The sequence below is a fragment of the Micrasema longulum genome, unplaced genomic scaffold, assembly GCF_059751315.1.
Source record: "Micrasema longulum isolate JH-2025_06_02 unplaced genomic scaffold, ASM5975131v1 h1tg000835l, whole genome shotgun sequence".
In the NCBI taxonomy this organism is placed as follows: Eukaryota; Metazoa; Arthropoda; class Insecta; order Trichoptera; family Brachycentridae; genus Micrasema; species Micrasema longulum.
The window spans coordinates 447,903-475,796 of NW_028278027.1; the positions used below are offsets into that span (position 1 = coordinate 447,903).

General features: G+C 30.6%; 1 protein-coding gene across 1 annotated transcript in view; it reads left to right on the forward strand.

Annotated features, from left to right (window-relative positions):
• RhoGEF64C (Rho guanine nucleotide exchange factor at 64C) overlaps nucleotides 1–27,894 on the forward strand; it is a 319,583-nt gene that overhangs the window by 256,701 nt on the left and 34,988 nt on the right. Inside the window, exon 4 of the mRNA XM_088230971.1 lies at nucleotides 13,960–15,997. Coding sequence (XP_088087097.1) covers nucleotides 13,960–15,997 — 2,038 coding nt within the window. The remainder of the gene's footprint in view (nucleotides 1–13,959; nucleotides 15,998–27,894) is intronic.

Sequence of the window (27,894 nt, forward strand, 5' to 3'; positions counted from 1 at the left end):
GAATTACAGCTGTTGTACCTTTGTGTACCCGCCAAAAGGAACATTTCCTCCATAAACAGTTGTTCTTGAAACATCACAATAGCGGGAATTAGCATTTTATAGATTCAAGAGTTGTAGTTTAGCTGTTTGTTCCACAGTAATATATTGATATTTCTAAATAGCCCGTTAACCCTTTAAGATCGGAATTTATTCTAGTAGATATTAAAAAAAACATTTGTCCTCTGTATGTCTCTGATCAGTCTGATACTTCAGTTGCCAGTCCAGGAATAGTAAATAATTTTTGTGTAAAACCATCTAATAAACAAATATTTCATTTCGATCATCCCAAGACCTAAAGCTTGGCAGGCAAACGCTCCAATAATTACGCTTCGAGGCAGATTAACTTCTACTCGATTAAAAATATAAAAAATCCTCTTTTACGCAATATATTATAAATCGTTAATTTTTGATAAACGCTATGCTTCAAACCAATAATTATTATGCAAAATTAAAAAAAAAAAAAATTATCTTACATTATTATTCCATGTCCGCTTCCTAGTTGGAGTAAATGGTGTCCACAAAGATCCTCCGAGCATATCTGTTGGCTGCCAGCTCCTGTGCATTCTCAGGTCAGGTTTGCGTCCCGTAGTTCTGACATGAACTGCTGACAAACAGTCAGCAGTGGACGTCCAGGACGTTGAGAACCTGATGCCTTGTAAAGTAGGCAAGCGTGGGTAAGGCTCTCAGTAGGCATCCGCAGCACATGCCCAAGCCAACCGTATCGCCTCCGTTTGATGACAGTTGTCGCCGGAGTTTTCTGCGTCCGTTCTCTTATTACTTCATTACTCACATAGCCAAACTTTTGAATTTTGAATTTTGCTCTTTTGGGCCCTAGTGAGGTGCCACGATTCGCATCCGTAGAGGAGAACAGGTGTTATGCAGGCGTTATATAGGCGGCATCTTACAAATATATGTATATTCAATTAAGTTAGTAAACATTATTTAGAACATCAGACAACAGGAGTTTGCTCTAAAAAAAAAAAATAATTTGACCAGAAAACTGAAAAACAAGCCTTTCTTTAAAATGACAACTTTTACCATAAACAGAAAAAAAAGAGACGTACTCAGAGATAAGCGTGATAAAAAATAAACTTACCGCTCTATAATTTTCATAAGTACGTGAACAAACAAATCTTAAATTTCATGTTTATTTGTATCACTTTAAATACATTACAACGATAATAACACAAAAATAAATAAAAAAATCTGTTTTATCATTGCGTCTTGTCTTTTTAAGAATTTTTAGCTGAATGCACTTCACTATAAAAATATCTGTATTCATATTAATATTACTAATGGAAAGTATGTTTGTCTGTTTGTTTGTATCAGCGTTGCCAACCTCAATCATGTGAAAGTCGGTAAATACAGAAAAACAAATCGGTAAATTCACTTTCCTAAAGGCGGGGATGGTGGCAAAAAGGGATGAATAAATTGAAATTTCACTTTTTTTTTTAATTACAAATTTTGCGAAACATGCAAGTAGATTTTTTTTAAATTAAACCAAACGGTGCAACGGCCCATTTGGACTAATGACTGACGCTCGCCTGACACACGGAGAGTTACGGATTCGATTTCCATGGAGATCAAAATAATTTACGTATTTTTTTACGTTTAACGTAATTTTAAGATAAATGATGAAATTATCAAATTTGAGCCAAAAATAGTTAAGAAGACAAAAACTTTTCATTGTCATTAAGTGATCCGCTGATATCTAATTTTATAAAATGAAAAGTATGAAATTATGAAGAGAAATGACATCATTTTAATTAATAAACTTTAAAAATAATCGGTAATCACTATTTGCCAATACTAACTTATCAACATACGAGTATGCATTATGTACAACAGAAAGATAAGTAGCTTTCTGAGTAAACAGAAAAAAATGAGTATTTTGTTTAGTCATTTAAGTGGATTGTCTATATTAGGGAAGAACAAATAGTAAAAAAAAAGTTGAGAAAATGGAAATGTATGAAAATCGGTAGAATTTCGATCAAAATCAGTAGATCGGTAGATTCCACCCAAAATCAGTAGGTTCCTAAAAATTGGCAGGGTTGGCAACGCTGGTTCGTGTTTACTTCACGTCAAAACGGACTGACTGATCAACTTAATTTATATATATATATATATAGCCAGAGAGCTGAGAAGTGACATAAGCTTCTTTACATACAGAAAAAAAACTCTCCGTCAAGAAAATTCTTCCTCAAAAAATTTTTTTTTTTATTTTCGTGTCCAGAAAAATAGATTTTATTCCAAAAGGAAAATTTTTATATTTAAATAATAAAACTAATTATTTTTTCCCTAATACCACGCAAGATAAATTGAGTGTAAAAGCTAGTAAATAAATATAAACACAGTCTAAAAGGGTTAAAGTAATCAACAAACCACTCCAAAGCGAGCTTGATTATTTGACCATGTATGTAATTTTACAATCTCGACTTGCTAACTTAAGTTAATTTTGGTCATTTTAAAATTAAATTAGTTCTTTAAGCAACTTAATTGAATCGAATAACACAAAAAAAGTTTTATATAGTTTTATATAATATTTGAATAAACAAGCGAATAAAATTAGCTTAACCCTTTGCTCCGTGACGGCCAAATTTGACCATGAGTAATATCTTATGTTTATATATCTTTTATGTGAGAATCCATTTCATGTAACAAATCACTATCGATACATGTTTGGACATTTTTAAGTAGTTTTGGGCATTTTGAAGTAATTAGTTCCAAAAAATTAATCCTGGGAAACAGTTATGCATCAAACTGTCACCCGATTGTTTGTTTAAAATTATTATTCCTTTACAAACCTCAATATTATAATTACGAAAGTAAGTTCCGTTTTTTTAAAAATATTTTTGTGGTTTGATTATAACAGGGATTTTTCTTTTATTATTTTTATATATTTCGTATTAAAAAAATAACAACTGTTTACATTGCTATTTCCCGACAATACAAATTTGTAACTCTATTTTTTTTTAAATAAATTTTTTTTCAATAAAAGAAAAAAATGTATCATCGTTTTCAGGGTATAAATAACATAATTAAATAAAAAAAAGTTCAAACACTACTAAATCTATGCTCAAGGAACAGAGAGTTAATATGACTAAACTCCCATTTACGAGTATAAGCCATCACTCCCCTTTCCGCACCCAGTGGTGCATAAGGCATTGCACAGTTTAACCAAATGAAGCGTATTTTGATCATCTGTTACATGTTGGTAAGGTGATCAGACTTCCTGTTTTAATACTAGTTTAGGAAAACAAGTATATCATTTCAAACGTCTTTTAAAAATCGATATTTCACGTCCACCCTGGCAGAAATCGAATCACGATAAGCGAACGCGTCAATCACTACGCAACGAGGCAGAATTATCTCTACTCCGTTTCTGAGTTTCGGATTTTTACCTGAGAGTAGCAATTATTTCACCATCACACTAGGCAACGCCTGAAATTATTTTTTTTCAATTTATAAACAATATTTTGAGTTTTTACAAATTTTTGTAGACAAGGACTGGATTCTAGGAATGGATGAAAGAATTGAAGGAATATAGATGTTTAAATATGGGCAGAATGATGAATGTTACACATTGTGTGCAGTGATCACTTAAACCAGCCAATGACAGATCATAAGCCCTGTAGATGCCTGGACTTCTATATTGCCTTCTCTAAAAAGTTTTTTATCTCTGTTGTAATCTGTTAATATTATTTTTATTTTAAACAATTTTGAACTTTTCTCAGAATCTAATATTTATATTTTAGAACCTTGATCCTTCTTGTCACATGTTATTTTTTTTATTTACTGATGCGAAATTTCTTTTTTACTTTCGTTTTCCATTTTTATACTTTTTTATTGTTTTTAATTTAATTTTTATGAAATTGTTTAATTGTGATTATTAATTAAACTAACACATTTTATGTTCATATCTTATATCGTAATTGGTTTACTGGTTTAATTTTTTTATGACACATTTTCGTATAAATAAGGTTAATTGAACCGTTAATAAATAAATACATAAAAACATAGGAAAAAAATAAATTTAAACGAAAAGTTTAGAAAACAAGATTTTATGATAGTATCTACTAATTCCAAAACATCATAAATTTTGAACCAAATGAGATTATTTCAATCTTCAATGAACTTCTATAGTAAAACAATGATTATTTTGATAGTAAAAGTATATATATAAAAATTGCATATCTGAGACGACTGATTTTTTTGCACTAAAACAAAATAGACATCTGATTTTTTTTTCAATTTAAAAATTAATATTTATGTCGAAAGTGGACTTCGGAGAGTTATTCACGTATAAAATATCTTTTGGCTTTCTTCTAAACGGCAAAAAAAGACTCCCGTGTTTTATCCTCTATGGTATAGATATATGTTATGTTATATATGGATATGAGTTATTATTGACGCGCATTCCTAGTACGTAGTTTTTAAAATAATATTATGATAATTCAATAATGTGTATTTTTGCATCATAAGATAATTATGATCGAACCACAAATCAAAAACATGATTTTTATTTATCTGTGTTTTACGTCAGTTCAACATCCAGGTAATTAAAGATTTACGCCTGCACATATCTGTATCAGATTATCCTGTGAATTTATATGACAATAATATTATATTGTTACATTGTTTGAATGTAGGAAATTGCTACATTTTACCATAGTAACAGCTTGCAATGGTGTTTTGCTGTTACAATAAAGGGATGCAAAAACAAAGGAACTGTAGAATAAAGTAACCACCATTTTGCCCGAACCACTTGAAACTACAACATGGGACTTTGATCATAACAATGTCGACATTTCCAACGTAGTTAATTAATCCGGCGGTTGGCGCTTTATTCCGACCTCGAGTCTTGCATTTTGCAAAGAAAAGTAACACGGAATTATGTTTAATTTTTACATTCGAATACTGCGATGTTTTAATTTTTTAACAAATCAGTATTCAACATAAAAAAGAAGAAACTATTGCATCTAAAAAAATTGAATAATTTATTTTATATAAACGGCGTAAATTGCCTTTAAGGCCCAAAACATAAACCAGCTGACGTTAGGTATTTTATGTACTTATACAGTCTCACATACCACCTTATAAATATTAAAAAAAAATCAATTCTAACACACGTGCATCCAGCTCAAAGAGTTGTTCTAAACTGAAAATTCAACTATTATTTAAAAAAAAAAAAAAAAAGTTTAAGAATGTTTTTGTTGCTTTATTTTTATAAAAAACAAGCTTTTACCCGTGGCGTCGCTCGTGTGGTATTAGAGAAAAAATATAAATTATATTAATTAGTTATGTTGTTCATTAATAAGAGTTTTTGTCTATCGAAAAGTTTTTTTCCGATAGAATGATAATATGTATTATTGGGATTGAAAGTAGCTTGGTCATCCAACTATCGCTTTGAAAGAAATACAATGATCCGTTAGTCTATGGTGACGAAGCATCGTTATTTCGTTCACAAAATCCAAAATCCTCCTACAAAATGAAAAGCAAATTGAACTAACCATAGATAAAGCAAATCAATTATAGAAATTTTAAAAAATGAATCAAGTCGAATATTTTTGACATTCCACCTATATAAAGGTATATATATATTACTATATTTCAATATTTCTTGGAGTATTTTTTAATTTTCGGAATAAAAAGTTAGTTCCATTTCACTCCCATCTTTCCGGCTATCCCTGTGCCAAAAATCAAGTCGTTAGGTCGTTTCGTCGAAACGTGAATGATACACAAACAAAAACACTTTCGCATTTAGTGCAGATATGTGTATATTATATATTACATATATATACCAAAATTACATATTATAATTTTATATTTAACGTTTCTACCTCTCTAATGGAGCAAGATGCTCGTGTTAAGAAATGGAATATATGAATATATTGTTCGAATTATTTCGGCGTGCCGCTTACGACTGTGTCAAAACTCACATTAAAATTTATATGAAAACAGGCGACTCTGGCGTTAATATCCAAAGTTTAAATTACAATAAAGATTTAATTATTTTGAAGGGGTTTTAATTCATTTAGATTACCGATTATTTAACTTATTTTATATTGGAGCAATAAAAAGGAGCCTCGATGGACTACTGGTTTAACCTGAGAATGTTTAAAAGCTCTCTCTTTACCTACCAGCCCGATACTTTACGGATCTTGGCTTAGATGGGGGGATTTAGCAAATTTATGTTTATGTGTGGTTCAATATTTTATCGTATTGAATTAACGCGTCTAGGGGCAAAGACATGTTATATTTCATAAGATATTGATAAATATTGCTTTGGTGATATTTTGTATTCATACTGATTGAATAGTTGACGTAAACTTTGTTAGAATGCTCTTACAAATTGTCAAAACAGAATTCCACAGTATTGCAAAGGCCGCGTAAATATTTTCATGCCATTATGGAAGATTGCATGTTACGAAACGCAATCCCGCTATGTCATTATATATTTATAAGATTACCTTTGAAGGAAGTCTCCACAGTGTAAAAGCGGAGGGTAAAATGAAAAAAAGAGCTCTTTCATACATGATGCTGTGTTGAGTTTCAATTTAGGAGCTGCAAGTTTTGCATAATTTGTATATAGATTTCCGTACCCCTTATATTTTATCTTTAAAATAGCTCGTCTTTTACCGAGCAAAGTTTTTTTATCTGCTGTTGCCATTTTAAATGATACGACACTTTTCAAAAATATAAATCACAGCTATAACAAGAGAGCTTTCTTTGTAAATAATATTTATAAAATACTAGCGGACCAGACATACATTGTCTTGCCCGAACGTTGGCAAGAGGCTTTTCCAAATTATAAAAATTATTAATATTTATATATTAAATTTAAGTAAGTACCTAGGTACTTGTTTATGGTTGAATTCCAAAACATGAAACAAATATTTTTTTTTAGGCATTCCTTTTGCAAACTTCAAACTCTGGTCTTCTAACCAACAGAGGGGTGTACTTATGCAAGAATACGATTTTTAAAAATGTATTGAATTTAATATTTTTAGTATTACCAAAAATCCAGAAAAATAAATAAATGGGTAGAAATTATAAGGAATTAATGGAAAGAATCTGATGGAGATTCATAAAAACAAATGTTGTTTGTAAACATTCAAAAACAACATTTTTTTATACACAAAAAACCAACATCATTTAATTTTTTTGTGAATGCATTTTCCTCGAATGCAACCCTGGTAGATTGATGAATAAAATAAAGATGCTCTATACTTCTTTTTTTAATATTAGACTAAAGATTTTAATATCTACGAACACGCACAGCGCAAAGATCTATATTTCTCTGAAAACCGCACGTAAGTCGGTTAAGCCGTTTAGGAGGAGTTCAGTGACATCACCCGTTCAGAGGAATTTTATATATTAAGATCAAAAGTAGCTACTTATTTAATATTATTAGATATTAATTAACTTTAAAAAGATGAACGTTTTTAGATGATGAATTTTAAATATTATAATTTTTATTGAAATATTATAAAAATTTAAATATTGTAATGAAATATGGTAAAATGACACTGCATTCCTAAAGTATTAAGTATGTTTATTTATTCGACGGCTTACGCCGTAAACAGAGTATAAAATAATATAATAAAAAACAATTACAATGAAACAAAATACAAAACACCTGTACACAAGTGAAAAAAATATAGATTCTACGAATAGTTTTATTAAGAATAGTGAGTTGAGTACAGGAGTGAGACGTATGCTCAAATTATGGCTAATGGAAAATTGTTTTTTGTTTTACTGATATTTTTAATTTGTATATAATTTGTATGTTATATAATAAAATATAAAGTATGGTAGAATATGTAGTGTTTTTTAAATAAAATTATTATTAATGTAGGTTAAGTATGAAACAATCGAAGCAATATATAAGAACCTGCTGACGAGTTGTATGCTTAAAATTCAGCAGGACTAAAATTTAAAGATATTTGTGTAAATACTTTTGAAAAATAGAAAATACATATATATATTTACACGATAAACCATTTTTGCACCATACAGACCAAGAGGCTTAGCGAATCGGAGCACAGAAAACCTTGGCTTGAGTAATCACCCTGAAAAGCTTGTACATAATATGCAGGTCATTCTTCATTAGTCGTCTATTCATGTACAAAGCATTTTTATCTATTATTACTTTCATTATTATATGTTGTGCTTTTGAGAACTTTCTGTAATTGGCGAGAAATTTAAATTTTAAATGCTATGTATCAGTTAAAAAGATTTTTCAAAAGCTGTACGTATACCTCATTAAAAAATATTGAAGATCAAAACAATACTACCGCTTTAAGCAGTAAAATGCTTGTTAATCAATGAAATATAACTTTGCAATAAAAAAAAACACAGTAAATATGTGATACAAAAGTAAATGATAAAAAAGTAAATGAAAATAAGAAAACAAAAGAAGAAAAATATACATGCTCGTAGTATAGGAAGAGAAAGAAAATATTTCATTCGACGTGATTGAAAAAGAGATGCTGTAGACATATTATTTTTTAGTGACCGACCGAAACAAGATTTTCAACCGATACCGAAACTTAAATCGAAATTTGGGCTTCTTTTCTAGTTTTGGCTGAAACCGAAACCTAAACTTATTTCAATAAAAATCTGGTTGTGTTCCCGTGGCTATAAGCAGACTCACGGATTAGAGGTCCGAGGTTCGAACTCCATCTACCCTAAGTTGGTTTCCATTTCCTAACAGTGAGTTATTTACAACTCCTTGAAAATGGTCATCAAAATTGAAATATTTCCGATAAGTATAAGAACGCTAATATTTATTTTGTACTAAAATAAAAAATAATAATAACTTCGAACCGCCCAAAAATTCATTAAAATAAGTGATCAATAAAACACAAGATGGAATAAATTAAACAAATTTAATGAGTAAATTTGCTCATTTTCACAACTTTTTCGTTCGTTGTTATGTGATGCAGATTTCTTACATGTAATAGTTCTTTAATGGACACTATAGAAATTCTATTTTATTAACTATAAAGGAATCACGAAAAAATAAATATTATTGATTTTAGAAGAACTATTAGTGAACAAATCACAAAATTAGTTAGTCCGAATGTGATTCGACACACCTCGGCCGAAATTCGTTTTATTGGCTGCAACCGAAACCGGAACTTCGGTAGGTCACCGGTCTTTTATAGTGGATGGGATATGATTTCTCAAATGAGCCGTATGAACAGTATATGAACTTGTAATGAAGTAATAATATTATGGTCCTCATCACCACAAATAGATCGCACAATTTGAGTTACCAACATAATGTATTTGTTCATAATGTTATCGCGTACGGTGCGACCTAAAAAACGTCAATTTAGCAAAGTGCCGCGGTTTTGCATCAGAAAAACTTAATTAAGTATGCACGATATTGGCATCTTCCGGCTGTCGACCTTAAATGAGTTCATTTGTGACGTAACGTTTTTTTGGCAAGTGGCTTATGCATAAACATCCTGAATCTTTCAACAATTATATAATTACATAAATCGTTTGGTGACGAAAAAATCTGTCTTGAATTTATGCACTTTATGATTTTGACACGATTTAAGCTTTTAAGCAATGGTCAAGGTCGGGTCATGGATATTAAAAATATAAGTGCAAGTTATATTAGAATGTTTCAAACATTTTTCATATTCATTTTGATTTTGTGTGTGTATAAATATGTAAATATATATACACATACCAAAAATAATATTGTGTAAAAATATTTCATATCAGAGATGATTACAATATGTTGTGTATTTATTTTCGTTCACAAACAATAAACAATACATATGACATTGGTATCATAATCACAAATTGTTATTTTAGACATTGTTCATCAAATCGGGGGCTTAGGGTCATAAGGGCGAAACTACAAAAAATGCTGTTTTGTGTTAAGTACTAATCTGATATCCAAACAAAATATCCTGTTAGTGACAAAAAGATGAAACTCATATGATAAGTAGTTACCTAGATAAATTTGTGTGAAACTACAAATGAAGCGTTTTGCTTAAAGTCAGAAGAATAAATCACCTTTTACATCATTTTGTTAATTTACTTATGTAAGCGCAAGTTAGGGTCATATAGACGAAAGCGTAGTTTCATATTTTTGCCTCTAAAACATTTTATGCTCTATTAACTGTATTTTTTATTTTCTTTATTTGTTACCCTTAAAAGACAGTATTATTTTTTGAAAACTGTTTTATCATTTATCTCAAAACTGTGTTTTTGTAGTTTCGCCCTTATGACCCTTAACCCCCGAAATATATGTGAACACATCATGCACAAAACAGAAAAATAGGTTTATAATCATAGAATTAAGAATAGTCCAGAAGGAGCGTAGAATCATATTTGAATACATCAGAATGTGTCCGAGAATTCCCCACTTTGCCTCACTTTTGCCGCGCGTATTCGTGAAGTTGCCGCATAATGTTGCCAAATGGGAAAAATATATTCACAACACAATTGTAAGGTAAAAAAAAGCGATTTATTAATTTCTCTATAATTTGATTGTACACGCGGAAACATTGATTGACACAACATAGTAGATAAGTAAAGCGTCATTTAATTAGTGAACTTTAAACTTAAAAAATTAAACAAATTTTATTTTACATAAAACGGATATTTTTATATCATCTTAAATAATATTTAATGTTTTAAAGATAATGTCAGTCAACTGTCCGCCACAGCGTTGTTTAATCCGAGGTTCAACTTTCATTAGTTCTCATATTAGATGAGCAAAGAAGGGTAAAAATATTACTACCCTGGCAACACTAACGAAATGTCCATTTTGTTTTCTTCGACAATCTGACAGATATAAAAATGATTCAATTTTTAAGTAATGCATTTGCTACTTGTACATTATTTTGCTAACTACGCATGATATGTGATTCCATTCTGTTTCTTTACGATCTCAAAAGTATTTTTACACTTTAAAACGACACAACACGCCATAGTTGAATTAAAATCGAGAGTTGCGTACTGAGCGACGTCTACAAAGAAACTAATGGGTCAAAACGTAATACTACTTTTTTATGAGTATTTTAGTCGCCTTCTGTTTAATGCGCGTATGCGGTTTCTGGACTATTCTTAATTCTATGTTTGTAGTAATTATTTTTTTTAATTGACTAAAATCGTTGAACAAAATGTTTTGTGAAAAAAATAAACATACGTATAAAAATTAAATAAAAATTGTAAGTGCACTAATAAACCCGTAGAATCATTGCATTTCATGAAAAAAAAACAAGAAACATAAATCAGTCGTTTTAAATACGGTTTTATAAAAGACCTGCTAGAGAAAAGCATTCATGTTATAAAATCTATCACGTTATTCTTCTCTCTATTCTTTATAGGCATTTTAAGGGTAATCTCCTCAACAGAATCCCTCTTTTTTCCTATTTTATCCGAATCTTTTCTTATCCTTTCATCCCTCCTAACGCTCTGGGAACGTAATTTTTTTAATTTAATTTAACCATCTTGTATGTTGTTCTTTAAATATTATTATTTACCCGTACATTTTTTTATAAATTAACTGTTGTTTTTCCAAATAAAAAAATTCAAACTAATTCATTCAGTGTATATAGAAAAAATAATAAATCTATAAGATACAATTTTGCAGCAATTTAAAAATAAAACTAATTTAAAAATATTATATTATTCATATTTAAAGCATTAACTTTATGGTCAAACATTTTACAAAAGCATAATTCCCTCATTGTTCTCAAACTAAGAACTAGATAGACCTAGCGCTATCACTACAATAGAGAAAAAAATAAAAACAATAATTGACCTTTATCGATAAGGGAAACCTTTACAGGGCTTCGATTACAATCGGAAGTCAACACTTATCTTTAATTTAATCTACAAAGTAAAATTAAGTTTTCTGTATGAAAAAGCAGCATACGCGTACAATTTTTTTTCTAAACATGTTCAATTATAGGTTACCGACGAAAATACTTTAAATGTTAATGCAAATATATTCATTTTCATACACAAATATCGGTTTTTCTTTAAAACCCGTCAAAGATAACTCTGTTAACTTCCCATTGTAATTGGGGTCCTGAGATTTTCAAGAACTGTGGTGCTCGGGTTTTTGGACAAGGTACAACGCCCTTGAAAACCCAATATGATTTCGTTATTTATTGATTATTATGACAACTAACATGTACATATTTATTAAGTATTAAAATATGCTTATCGTACTTGTGGGAGATATGGTGAGTGGTGATAGCGAGGTGGTCCATTGTCATTTGAGAGAATGTAAAAATAATTGAGCCAATGATTGTGGATCGCCTTGCTGTCGCTTCTTGCTGTGTTGCCTACGGGGGCAATGGCACACACATACAACTTTTATCTATATTAGTTCGGATTTACTTACATAGATATATGCAATGAAAACAAACATGTGAAAATTTACATATCACTTTAAATTGTACTACTGGGGATTATAGATAAATTATAATATTAAATGTATATTATAATATTGTGTGCTATGTGATTGTAATTTTTTTAAATGCCAAATGTCAAAAAAAAGATTATTATTAATTTTCACAAATATTTAACTGGTTGATTGTTGGTTGACATTTTTTTCAAAAACTTTTTATGCTCCCTGCTGAGTCATTTATCATCAAATACAAATTACTATCAAATTTATACAATAAAAAAAATACTTCAAAAATATTCCCTTTTCGAAAATGTTTTCTGTCTGTTGCAACAAATGAAAAAAAATACAAGCATTCATTTTTTTAAATAAACTGTTTGGTAAAATTAAAAATATTGGTTAGAAATTGATTTATGCACGAATGTCTTATTTAATTTAATGTTGTGCATAGAATGGCAAAAATCACGATTGCAGAAAATGGACAAATTTACAAGCAAGGAACACTTTCTTATAATAGATAATTAATCTGGTTATAGCAATTACATTGACATTAGCAATAAAACATAAAATTTCAAATTTGACATAATAATATTCAAATATAATAATTATAATTATTAAATTTAAAATATTTAAAAAAAAATATCGTGCTTTAATTAAAGTTTTTCAAGTATACCTATCGTGTATGGACGAGACATAAGATAATTCAAACCGACGCAACGTTATTTTAAAGCGATAAAAAAAACGGTTGAATTAAGATCGTGAGATAGGATTCTGTTTTTGATTTTACCTATAAACGACACATGTGAACAAAATTAATGTAAGAGAAATACAACGCATTTTTATATTTAAAAAAAAATTGGTTTTATGTAGGTACTGCAACAAAAAGAATTCTAGTGTTATAACAGTATGAATATGTATAATATTGACTATAATTATGGCGGTCTTCTGGTAGTGCGCACGACGAACGTACTCGAAAATTAGCAAATATTTTTGAGAATTGTTAGATGGCCACTCCATTCTATTAAATAAATAACGGCTGTAAAATGTTTGAAATGGAAATAGAAAATGAAATATATTTTATGAAGTACGATATTTTATTTTCTATGTTAATGTTCGGATCATATATAAATCTGAACGAGACTAAAAATGTGCTTCAATTTTCTAATTATGTGTCTAATAATGTAAAAATACCTTTTGGTGTATATAAATACTCTTTCCTGAGCCTTTGATTAGTACAACAAATATGAAATAAACCTATTTTATTTTTAAATGTCAAGTAGATAAGCATTTACACATTACATCGTGGTGTGGTTACTTTGAGCAGAAACGAAAAGTTCAAGGATATACCAACAAGAGAACATAAAAGTTCACAATCCATTTTCATTTAATGTTATTAAAAGTTAATATAAGTTCTTGAACTTAATAAAAAAATAATAACTGATGATAATATATCTAGACGAGCAATATAATTCCTCAATTTGTTAAATGAATTATATAGTTAATTTTGTATTAATTGCTTTTTCTCCTTTTTTCAGATGAATTATTCTCCGACCGATGAAAAGTCGAAAAAATCTTGGGGACAACGATTAAAACTAAGCCCCGGTGGTAGTAGCGGGAGTCAGGCGTCAAGTGGATATGGAGGCCCCGGGAGTCCTGGCGGTCCCGGAGGATCTTCTCTATCCAAGTCGATGAAGTATGCGGACGCTTGGCTCTACGGTACAGTGAGGGCGCAGGCCAACCCCGGGCGCCCGGGACTGTATCTCCAGTATGCCAAACCGGCTTCCCCATTACTCATCAGTGCATCGCCGAACCCAGTGCAAAACTATGCGGTTGTCGTTTGTTCTTGTCCCGAATACATTAACGGCACCAAGAAAGGAAGTACAAAAAAGGTCAGCATTTGTAAAAAATGCAAAGGATCACGATTGCCGCTCGGAGTTCCAATGAATGGTACCGTGAGAGGTCAAGTGATGGGTGGAACGGTTAGAGGACCGCAAACGCCTGTGCGGACTTCGGGCGGGACCTTGAGAGCTGGTACTGTGAAATTGACACCTACGTCCAAATCGAGGCCGACTATTTTAAGCTTAACTTCTCAAAATCAAACCTCTGACCCGTATGACCTAATGCGGAGAACGAGATTAACGTCACCGCTCGAATCGGCCCATGTAGGCAGCCAGTTTACCGCTTCCAGAAGCCGAGCGAAAAGTATATCTCCCGTTAGAAACAGAGGCAGGCGGCGGAGTCCCAGTGGTGATACACTCAAAGGGAGGAGTAAGAGTGTAAACAGAAGTAAAGATTTATGGTACGAAGATATTCAAAATATTGACAATGACGTCAATAATAGACGATCTATTTTGGAATGTGACGTGAATCCTTACGACTTGATGCAAAAAATGAAAATGGAAAAATTGCGATCTGTCAAAAATGACGACGAAGACGATGTTTTTGCAGATTTTGAAAACGACGAAACTTTTACATTGAGAAAATTGCAAAAAAATTTGAGAGAGAGTAAAAAGGGTTCTAAACACAATGGACCATATTCTAGTGTTCAAGCAATTGGAGGACAGAGGATAAGAATATTTGGTCAGTCTTCTACACCTAGTGTTAACGACGAGTTTGTTTATGACGATGTTCAAGTCGACGGTCAAACGAATTTGTTAACTGACAAAAATATGCACTCTCTATCATATTCTCAAGAAACAATGAGCAACCACACACATGAAACAGAAATATCTAAGAATTATGGCGCGAATATTGATCATAAAAGTGCATCGTCAGTACTAACGAAAACTGGAAGTGCATCTCCCAGGCGACCACCTCGGAGGAGTAAAACGGAAACATCGGAAGAGGAAAGCGAGAGCGACCGTAAGGAGAGCGGACAAAAAATTGTTACCAAACAATCGGCCGTGAATAATTTATCCGGTGCTTTTGTCGCGAACCGGTCTCTCGGCGCAGACTCCGCGATCAAGTCCATATTGAAGAAGCCGCGAGCGGGCAGACCGGTCCCCGTGGCGGAGCCCCCGCGCCCCGCCAGCCCCGACGGGAGGCTTTCTGGGTCGCACTTTTACTTGCCGACGCCCCCGGCCAACAAATCCCCGACAACAATACAAAGCGCCGTTCTCCAGCGCAAGAAAGTCCAGTTCCTCGTCGAAAACGAAATCGTTTCGTCATCGGAACAAGATCTTGTCATAGAAACGACAACCCTTAAATCTGATCACATTACGTTGGACAGATCGAATGTACTCAACGAGGTAACAATATTTGTTAATAACGATAAATCAAATAAACGGCCCGGTGAAGAAGACGCTCGAAAAACATTTGAAAATGGAAGTTGTAACTTAATAAATTCTGCAACTTCAAGAGTCAACATCAACCGTAATAATTTCGTTACTTCTAAGGAAACAAGATATAAACATAAAAAAATTGAAGAGGGACATGCCGAGAAATCTCTTGAAGAATCTCAATCTTCTGGAGGTGACATACGTGTAAGAATACACTCCCAAGAGACCAACGACATTTCAAATTCTTCGCGGGACGTAAATACGACAAACAAAGAAGCAAGAGGCGATGAAAACGGTAAGATTTTTTTATCTTTATTTTATTTTATTAATTTTTCACGCCCATAGGCTTTTACATACATGAAAGTTATATAAAATATGAGTATATTATAAACAAAATTAAATTTAAAAAATACAATATAACGCAACAAAAGATAGAACAGTGTTTAGAAGTAAAGTTGGTATTAAAAAAAGAACATTAGTAGATAAACAACATTTAAAAAAAAATACAATATAAAGAAATAAAAGATAGGAACAGTGTTAAAAAGTAAAGTTGGTATAAAAATAATAATAAAAAGATGAGTGTATTAACAACACAAATTTAAAAAAATACAATTTAAAGATACAATACAATACAATACAATATAAATCTTCTTTTACTATTAACAAATAATTAAAAATCGTTTGATTAACTTTGTAACCATTTGGGTTAAATACTTTTATTTATTAATATTGTACAGTGTGTTCTTTACTCTTACTCCAATTTGAGGCATTCGGAAGATGCTAACGTTTAAAATTCTTTGTCAGCAAATGCTAACTTTTGAAGTATATTTTTCTATTAAACTGATTTCAATGTATACGTACACTATGCGAAAAATAATCACAGTTTTACCGAAAATGATAACCATTTTACTTTGAGAGCAACCATTTGTGCAAAGTTACGAATTAAAGTTTTCTAAACTAAAATTTAACTTCTGAAAACCCGAGTAGATACGTTTTAGCTGTTTCTAAAATTGTTTGGTAAGAATTTTTCACTGTCAATAGAAAAGTTTATATTGTTCGTAAATTTCAATGGTTTTTAGATAATTTAAATAACTATAAGCTTGCGGCGAGTCCACTCACGCATTAAATAGAAAATAAGTACATATTAAAATCTCAGTGACAATTACTGGCTTAAAAGTCAACAAAATATTTAAAAAAATAAAAATAATAAACAATCACTCCGGAAGTGATAGTACAATGATTTTTGATTAAGTCCATTAACTGATCTTTTCTAACGACCGTCCAATTAAAACGTGGCACACTTGGGCTATTCTCCGCGGAAATCTCAAAACGCCCGCGGCCTTAGAAGTGTTTCAACCATTCATATTTTTGCAAAATATCACGGAATTAACAAATAGCGACTCGGTACTGCAAGAAATACACACTCGTATGGAAATATACAGTGTTTTGTACGGTTTGTGAAACCAGGGCGCAATTGTTGCAATATCTGACGCAGTCACGACGCTGACGGTTCTCGCTTCGAGTCGCGCCCGCGCCCGCGGAGTAAAGAAATAACATTACAACAGATTATTGTGTTACAACATGCGCAACTATTATCTTAGACAGAATTGGATGTGAAAACATTTTGCCGAATAAATAATTTATATTTGTTCCGTCTAAGGCTGAATTTTTTGTTGTTGTAAATTGAATGCACGTGCATATCTGTAAAATAAATTGTTAAACTCAACAAAACAAACTTCTTAAAGAAACTTTTGACGAAATTATCTTTAAAGTAAAATCATCGTTTTTTAAAATACCTAAATCCCATTTAGGCTCATGAAATCAAAACTTTTGCGATTTATAAATATTGTACAGTAAATGCATAGTTTGTGTTGGTATTGTCCTCTCCGTGGTCAAACGTACAGCGCGTTGTACCACGCAAGAGGCCTATGGTTTGATTCCCTATACGCTTGAAATGAAACATTTTCTTTTAAATGCAGAAGGGTCTTGCCTTTATGTGAAAAAAAATATATATACGATGCGGTTGATGTACCAATGCAGTGCCCCATGCACCATCCGTTGTGAAAAGGGTATGATAATGATGCTTGTATTAATAATCTTAATATGTCTGCAAATAATAGAATATGGTTATTGAATATTTTTTCTAAACCCCTTAACATCATAATACACCGCTAACAAAACAGTTTTTTAATTATACATGATATAATTTGTACTTCAAAGGAATTTAATTAAATTAAATGTTCAAGAAACAAGATTTTGTGATGAAACGATTTCCAAAACAAAATATTTTTTGAAACAAATGAGGAAATTTCAATATGCATAGATGTTTTAATGTAAAAAAATTGTTTTAAAAGAATAAATAAACAAAGGTATATATTGAAATAGCACATTTCAAACTACTGATTAAAATACAGTAGACTTCAGACTTTTGTTTGAACTTAAAAAGGCATTTTTTCGACGAAATTGGACTTCGATATACGGCTTAGTGTATAATTTCTGCATTTTTAACTTCACAGCGGCAAAAAGGTACAGATATGACGATATAAACAATACAATTAATATTTTACGAAGTTTCATACTAAACAAATATTCATCAGATTCAATGTTTCATTATGGTTGATAATTATTATTATTATAGAGAGAGAGCCCCTTCTTTACAGTACACTATAAAATCAATATGATGTAATTAAGAGCGAACTTTACCTAACCATTACATTCTAAAATGCATCGCTATGGATATTAATTACAACAGCCTACGGTATGATAGGTCCGTCCTTCCCCCTAGTACAATATCTATCAATAGTCTGCAATACTAGGATAATGTATACAAAATGTGAACTTTAACGATATCGCGTTATGCTATCCTGGTACAAATGTTGGTATTACCATAATATGAAACAACTATTACTTAATTGGAAAATTATCTATTATTCGCTACCCGAATAATTGATTTGAAATTATGCCGTTTCAAATTATTATGATGGAAGTTTTATTATTAAAATGCATTGTCCTAATTACATTTTTTCTTCACTTGTATTAGTATATGATCAATTTACTATTCAGCAGGCATTGTAACGTATTTGAAACGGTAAAGAAAAAATAAGTTAAGTTCAAATATCAGATATCGAGTCATTGTTGATTTTGACAATATATGTAGCGTAGCTACTATAAAGTAATGGGAAACCACAAACTTATGACAAAATTTTTGTGAAACCGTAGTGTAATTATTTTTGCAGCAAAGGGTACATATATCATAGTATGACAAAACCTGCATATAAATAAAAATAACTTTTAAATTTAATAATAACTATGGCAAAATATAATTACCAACTGCTTTTTTCCTATGTAACTTGGAATATTATAGGTACAAGTTGAGTTACGTAGGTGCAATAAAAAAAGCCAAAAGGGAGTACCCATTAAAAAAAATAGTTAATGGGTGAAGTTCAAGAATTTTCACTTCTTATTTTACTGTTTGCATCAATTGAAGTATGGATAATGGATTATAACATATGTTATAATACTAAAAATCATTATTTCTCTTCTTATTCGATTGCTCTTGACAGAGCAGTCGTGGTCACATTGGAAGAAAGCACGTCGTGTCGGCGTCGTTAGGATCTGCCTCCATCCACCCAGTCTTTAGCGCTTCTAAAGGTCTCGTGAAGAGAGACGCCATGCTCCAGTCGCTTCTGTGACCAAGTCTGTTCATCGCAAGACTTCTTCTGCGCGCGAGATCGAGTTTCCTGTGCACGTCTTTGCATAACGTTTTTTCACGTTGTCTTTTCACTTTGTGACTGTTCAATACCCGATTTTTGCAATATAGAACCATTGGGCTTATGGGCCTTTCATGGTATCCGCAACATTTTACGCCAGTACCACATTTTGAACTGCCCTATCTTTATGTGTTCTCTTTCTTTCCGTGTTCACATTTCTGTGGTGTACTAGAACATAGGAAAACTTAAATTTAGACCGTTTTTTTATTTTTGTAGACTTCGTGATATTTGTAGCCAAACTCTTATCAACATCTCCATCGCATAGTGAGCCATATTATTTTTTCTCTCGATTATTGTGATTTAAACAGTTCGTGATTTATTTCATTTCATTTTTTTTTTTGCACCACAACAGGCCAGGAGGCCCAATTACAGTTGTGAATTATATTACAGAACAACCAGGCTTGAGAAAAATCACATTTTTAATTTCTGTGTTCTCACCGGGAATCGAACCCGGAACCTTCCGTGCGTGAGTCAAGCGTCTTGACCACTACACCACGGAGGCCGCCATGTTGTAATAACAACTATGAATATCGACTGATAATCGTGAAAGGAGTTTTAAATTGAAAACAATATGTCAAATTAAACTATAAATAAACGCCACTATGTAGCACTGAATTAAACTGAACTGAAAAAAACTTGCCATATATCTACTTTAAATTAAGGTCCCATTATTTATATCATTTTTGCTGAGCTGTGTAACTTTAATTTTGCAAAATTGAAAACGGGGAACTAAATCCTAACCACCTTTGCACTTCTAAGATGCAAGATATGTTGGGGTGTTTCATTTTTTAAAAATGGTGCTTCAGAAGTTATCCAGAGAAATAAATATAAAAAACAAAATAAAAAGTCCATTGTAGTATATACATTTTTTACGATAAATTAAGAAGTAAAATTATATGAAACATTTGAATGTTGGATTGTGTGAATAAAGAGAGAAAAAGAATAATCATAAACAAATATAAAAGAAAACTAATTGAAAACTAATTTGAAACTTTTGATTTAAATACGATTAGAGAAACGAGATAAGGGCATTAATTTAAGAAATAAGTTTTTTTGTAGTTTTATTACTTTTTTATTTATTGGTGATATTATATATTCTTTTTTTTACAATAAATGTTGAAAAATGCCTTATCACGTAGCAAAAAATCCTACAAAGGCATAGTCTGTGTGTGGGTATATATTTGAAAAAACAATATTAAAGGCTACTAGAAGAACACGAGAGACATTAAAATTGACAAAAAGTGCTAATATTTCAAAACAATCGTTTGATGATATAAACAAAAAATATATTTCAAAGTGTCTATTTAATCACACATAATTTGTTATAATAAATGTGTTTGTTCGAGTTGTAATTATTCTCAATTTTATCTTGCCGTGAAATACACCAGAATGTCACATAATATTTGCACCGTGCTACTTTTCTTCGAGCGAGTTATGTTAAATGAATTTAATTGACACAACAGGTTTTCGTAGGCGTCAATTTATAAATAACAGTTTTTATTCAGACACGTAATGCACAAAAACACAGCTGAGCGATTTACATGCATTGCCCTCAATTCGACTTTATTTCATTTTTAATAATGGCCAGTTACGATAAACAAATCCTCATATTTTATATTTTTTACAAAGTCGAAATGAAATTATCCATATTTTTACTATATTGTATTTAAGGCTTTATAAAAAGTGTATTTTTAAGTTAACTGGAATAAATTATTATTATTTGATACCCAGAAATAATATACAGCTATCTTTCATATTTGTATGCATTTTAAATGCCTTGCCCAGTATTTTAACTAAACTCCAATAAATTATATTTTATATTAAAAAAAATATTAAACAGTAATTATATTATACAATACTTTTTTTTTACACAAACTAAACAAACAAATAAAAACTCTTTTAAGTATGTAGTAAGTGATAAATCTATAACTTAGGGAGATAAGGTCGTTAACATCATACGCTACGAGTACGATGTTACCATAGTGGTAGAATCAAAAGACACGTTATCCCTTTACTGGCCACATTTCTGTATATAGTGCAAATATTGTGCTCGATACAAATTTTAAGCAAATACATGTGAAATCATTCGTGTGAGAAAGATATATATTTGCACATAAATTCTGAATTTATATTTGTTTTTGTATCACTAGTTACCGTAACTACGACACTGCTATCAGAGTTATTATTTTTTATTTTAAAATTGTGAAAAAAATTGAAATTTATCAATTATTGTGATATATTATTAAATACAAATTCATAAATAATGGATAATTTTTTTACTGTTTTACATTTTGGTCCCACGGCAGATCTATGGAGCCTTATCTTCTTATGCCATAAATTATAGTATAATTTTCTCTGGGAAGCGAAAAAATAAGTCATCTTCAGCAACGTTAACAGCACCATTTTTTAATGCCACAAACCTTTCTTCGCTTAAGATGATTTACTCTCACTTATGTTTTCTGTCAGTCATCCTTGCAAACTTTCTATCTGGTAATATTCTCATGAGCCGTACTAGTATGAATGAGTTACACCTAATTCATATTTGAACCACTAACTTTGTGATTTATCATGTTTCATAATATACAGAATGTGCTCACTTTATTAAAGGTGGTATAAATTGTATTTTTTTAATCCAGAAAAGTGTCTAATAGTGCCGAGTCCATTCCACCATATAAAGTATTGAAAGAACCTTTTTTTTTATTTAAAAAAAAACTACACGAGACAATCATGAAAAATAAGAAAAAAAATGTATTGAAAGAAATTGTAACCTTAAAACAAAACAAAAATAATTAACTAGTAGGGAAGTATAACAAAAAAGTTAAATGGATTAACGATAAAATAAAATAAATTCCATAATATGTCTTTATGCGGGCTCAGCATTTGCAGCCACTGCTCGAACAGGAGTGAGTGAATTTACCTGACTGTGGCTTCCTATAGGCTCCAGGTTCTTTGTCGTAGTAGGACAGCAAAGGAGTTTACCCGTCCAGCTGTATTGGAGGCACTGTAGTACCTAGGGAGTACAAACACTTGTAAATGCTTTTTTATAAGTGATCCTTAATTTCTTTTACGCTCCTTGCATATAATTGTTCTATAATTTCACTGTGTACATTGAGATCAAATACGATGTAAATAAGATTGTCTTCACTTTGTTACCGCACTTAAATAAGCGTCATGCTTGCATATAGGATTAGAATATACTCTTTTAATAATTTGTAAATAACTTTTGTTTGGATTGTACCAAAATTATATGTTAAACTGTTTTGCATATTTGAAAAACCTTCCCACAGTTTTATATAAGCAAAACAGGAAATTTATTACACCGAAGTGAAAAATACTGACCATTTTCTACAAGAAGATACTAGACATTTGATCATGCATCGTAAATCGACGTTCAAGATTTTGCTTATATTTTTTCTAAAATATTTTTGCTTTCAACAAATTGTGTTGGTTTTAATTTCAATTGTAATTAAATATACATGAACAAATGATTTTGTTTAAAATTTTTGAAGGCTGCATGCGAAAAATGCCGTTTTGATTTATCTTTTTAAACATTTTCGGCAATGAGAATATTATGGACATTTGCTTGATTTTGCTTTCTTAACATTGAGACAATTCTCATGCACGCACGCTGATTATTCTACAATTTTAACCTGTTCATAATCGGATAAAATGTCATATTTCTGATGTAATATATATTAAAACTGAATGTTTCATCATGTTATACGTCGTGATTTTATCAGAAATCTTCTTAACTAAGAAAATCGACTCATTGAAAATATATCATTGGTTGGTTTAAGTTTTCATTTAACGCACTTAAAGACGTTGTTTAGTAGAGAAAAGAAGTAGCAATGTTTTTTTTTTTAATAAAACAATGACGTAAAGAAAAGAAAAATGCAATGTTGAAATAAAAAACAGTTTCAATATATTATAAAAAATGTAAGAAAAATCAATCGATTTTTTTTTTTTTATTTATTTATTTATTTAGTTCTATGTATTTACATAGTCTAATATATATTTACAACACAATATTTACATCTATACTTATTCTAACATTATTTATCACTATTATACACTTAAAATCCTAATTTATAATATTCACTGTTTCATATGTACATTTTCATTAATTATATTCACTATTTACACTATTTACTACCTAATATTTTTCACATATATACTTTTTACATTTAATTTTAAATATATTTACATTAATTTCATTTTTTATGCTTTCTGGCATTTCTTCAAACAGTTTTATTCCCTTGTACATAAGGCAGTTCTGGGACATTGCTTTTGATTTTTTTTCCAGTCTTATATTTTTAGATCCTCTTGTTGCATAGTTATGAAAGAACTCATTATTTTTTAGTTTATCTTGAAAATATCTCGGAACTATTCCTTTAATAATTTTGTTTATTTCATTGGCAACATTGAATTTGATTCTTTGATCAATTGTCATGATATCTAGAAGTTGAATCATTTTCTTAACATTTGTTCGTCTCCCACATCTTAATATTATCCTCATCGCTTTGTTTTGTATTATTTGGAGTCTTTTTAGATCTCCTTCATTACTTAAATATAAAATACTGGAGCAATAATCAATGTGGGGAACGATAATACTTTTAAATATCAGCAGAGAGGTTTTAATGTCTAATTTATTCCTTATCCTTCCTAACAGGGATACCTTCTTTGCGATTTTCTTACTCGTATAGTCTGCATTTTTTGAAAAAGATAATTTAGAGTCAATCCAAACTCCTAGATATTTTATGCTTTCAACATTCTCAAGAACTTCTCCATCTAATTCAACACTGTGATCACTGTTAAAACAGCGTTTCTTACCCATTATCATACATTTTGTTTTTCCTACATTTAGTTTTAGCTTATTTGCTTTAAGCCATTTGGAGACTGTTTTTAATTCTGCATTTATTTTCCTTATTGCTGAATCATATTCGTTATCAGCTACATAAATTAAGGTATCATCTGCAAAAAGTCGAACTTGGCAATCAGACAATGTTAAAGTCATATCATTTATGTACAAAATAAACAATAGTGGTCCCAGAACAGATCCTTGTGGAACTCCCAAATCATTTTTTTGTTGATCTGACGTTTCATTATTAACCTTTGTCATTTGCATGCGATTGTTGAGGTAATTTTCAAACCATTTTATTTCCGTGTTTTTAATACCAATATTTTTTAATTTTTTAATGATTATATTTCGGTCTATAGTTTCGAACGCTCTTTTAAAATCTAAAAACACTGCAACTACATATTTATTTTTATCGATGTTCTCTTTCCAGTCATCTATAACAATATTAAGGGCCATTTCACATGAATTTTTAAACCTCAATCCCGATTGTTGATCACATAAAATATTATTTACATCTAAAAATTTTGTAAGCTGCATCTTTACTACTTTTTCCAGAACTTGTTCATATTTTGGTAGAGTATTTATAGGTCTAAAATCATCACATTTTTTTGGTTGTTTTATTTTTGGTATGGGAACTACTGTAGATATCTTCCACTTCTCCGGAAAAACTCCTGTTTTAAGTGATTCATTAATTATTTCTACAAAAGTTTTTCCAATTACAGCAAAAGCATCACACATCAAATTTATGGTTATTCCATCGGGACTTGCCTTGGATGTCATAGATTTTAGAATAGCGAGTAATTTTTGTTCACATATTTCTTCAAAAGCAAAGTCATTATATAAATGCACATTATTATTTTGTTCTGCTTCTTCCACCGGAATACTCTCATTTATTTCAATTATGCTTTTTATATAGTAGGTGTTAAAACGATTTGCCAAGCTTCTGTCGTCTCCCAAGTCCTTTGGAAATTCTATATTTTCATCAATATTGGTAATTGGTTCACTTTTGATCATACCTTTAATATTTTTCCACAATCCTTTTGAGTTATTTTTGCTTTTTTCGATTTTTTTCGATTTTACAAACATTTGGTAAAAATCGACTATGTTAACCCGCTGCGCCTGGGTAGCGCACACTGTAATAGTAATATTTATTAACTGCTCATATTCATATGTACATAAAATGTACATGCACGATAATTTATCAAAATGTCATATCATGCGTACTATTAGACTGGGAACACTTTTACCTTTAGACTTGTGCGTGATATTTTATGATATGTGAAACGTGTACAATAATTATAAATTATGATTCATTTTTGGGTTCATACGCGCAAATTTAACGACATGATCAATCTTTAGCAATCTTTTCGTTCGTTTATAACAAGCACTACAATTTCACTAATCTTGATAACTAATGTTGATTTCCCGCTTGGAAAAATACTTACAGCAAACAACGTCATTTTTCGAATCGCATTTTCTTTATTTAGAAAACGCAGAAGACGTATTCGTTAATTAGTAAAAAAAATACAATTCACATATTACAACAGAGATGGAGAATGTTTGGCTAATTTAAATGGTCACTTTACACACTGCAATATCCACCATTCTGCCCATGTTTTAACGTCCATATTTCTTATATTCTTTGCTTTCCGTGTTTTCAAATTTAGCTCCAATCGCGATGCGGGTGGGATTAATCTGACTAAATTATTATAACTAGTAGGCAATCTGTTACTACTTGCACAAGTCAGTTTGATCAAAAACATTTTGAGTTTGTCCAAATTTTTATACGTGACTGGATTTCTGGATTCCCGGAGAGTGATAAAGAATATTGATAATTAAAAACAGGAGTAATAATAGTTCCAGATTTTTTTTTATTTCACATGGAAACGCGTTGAATTTTATTAAATCAATCTAAAAACATTGTATTATAATTAGCACTACACTAATAACGAAGTTTTTATTTTATTGTTATTTATTACAATTTTTTTCTAATTTTAATTCAATGTGGAAAATCAGTGGTTTTTACCTACTTTTTCAATTGTTAATAGATTATTAAAATATGACAAAAAATGTTTTTAAAAGTAGTTATGAATCGTATTATCAATGCATTGATTTTTTAATTTTGTGTTTTTAAAATTACTCCGCGTGTGACGTCTTAAGTTTTCTTTCCCCTCTTCTCTTAGATTGGTCAGTCGACTTAACGTTAACCGGAAATCTGTCATAACTCTTAACTCTTATCATTGGTTGATTTGAAAAAAACTAGTAACGTTGTTCAAAGTAGTTCATTTTAATTAAAATATATATTTTTTTATACATTAAAAAAAAATAGCCTTACGATTGAATGTTCTAATTATTTTTAATTCGCGTAGAAAATGTTTTTCAAATCCAATTTCCCATAGGGCTAAACTTCCTCATTACCCGTGTTTAAGCAGAATCGATACGGTTATGTGTATGAAATAGAACCAGAAGTCTAAAATAGTGTTTTTGACTCTAACCCTGAAGTAAAAATCCTTAGAGTAGTTATCGAGTCTTATTCTGGATCCTGGTTCTAAATCACACTCAGGATGGTATTCTTCGCTCCGCTCAGAAACGGAAATTTATCTTTGCTCTTCAAATAAATTATTTGAAAAAAAGTGCCCGTCAGAAGATGAATTTTTAATTACCGTATATTTTAGACCATAAAACGCATTTTTTTACCCTAAAAACTTAACCAAAAATTGGGGTGTGTCTTGTGGTCTTATGCGTCTTATTGTTTGCAAAATACGGTCATTAAAACTGAAAAGTCACTAAACTAAGTGCGTACCAAAAAATATTATATTTAATATTATCAATAAACGCTGTTCAGCAGCGGTGAAAGTAATTGGTCGAATATGTTCTTTCCCTTTTTAACTTACATGAAAATAATTAAGTTTTTGTTTAGTTGTAATGGAATTATTTTATCAAGAACAACATATATTTAGTTAAAACGAAAAAAAAATGTATGCAATTTTTTGAAAATTAATTATTTGGGCCCATTGGGCTTTTACGTAGAATTTAATTACATAAAAAATGAATAAATATATAACACAAAAAGAAAAACATTATAAAGAAATAAAAGAAAGTATGATATCATATTTAGAAATATAGTAGGCATAGAAAAATATAAGGAAAAAAAGCTCTCTTAAATAAGATAATATTGTATAAGATACTATAAAAAGAAAAAGTAAGAAAAACTTACAAAAAGAAATAAAGATTAAAAGTTTAAAACACCTAGGTACGCAATATTTTAATGTAAAATTAAACATATAATTAATTTCTGTTTGGCAGGGAACATAGTTTTTATTAATTTACAAGGCTTATGTAAAAAACATCCATCGATGTCGTTAGCGTATTGTTTGTTACACAAACAGAACCATGCATTATCTTACGACTTTATTATTCTGAATGTGCGATATATCAGTTCTCGTGACATTATGACTCTGAACCCACGATGTGGCGGCCATGGAGCTTCGTGGTTAAGCGGGTAACGAATTGCCAACACGCGAACTGTCTCTGGGTTCAATTCCGTGACCTCCCAAGTGAGCG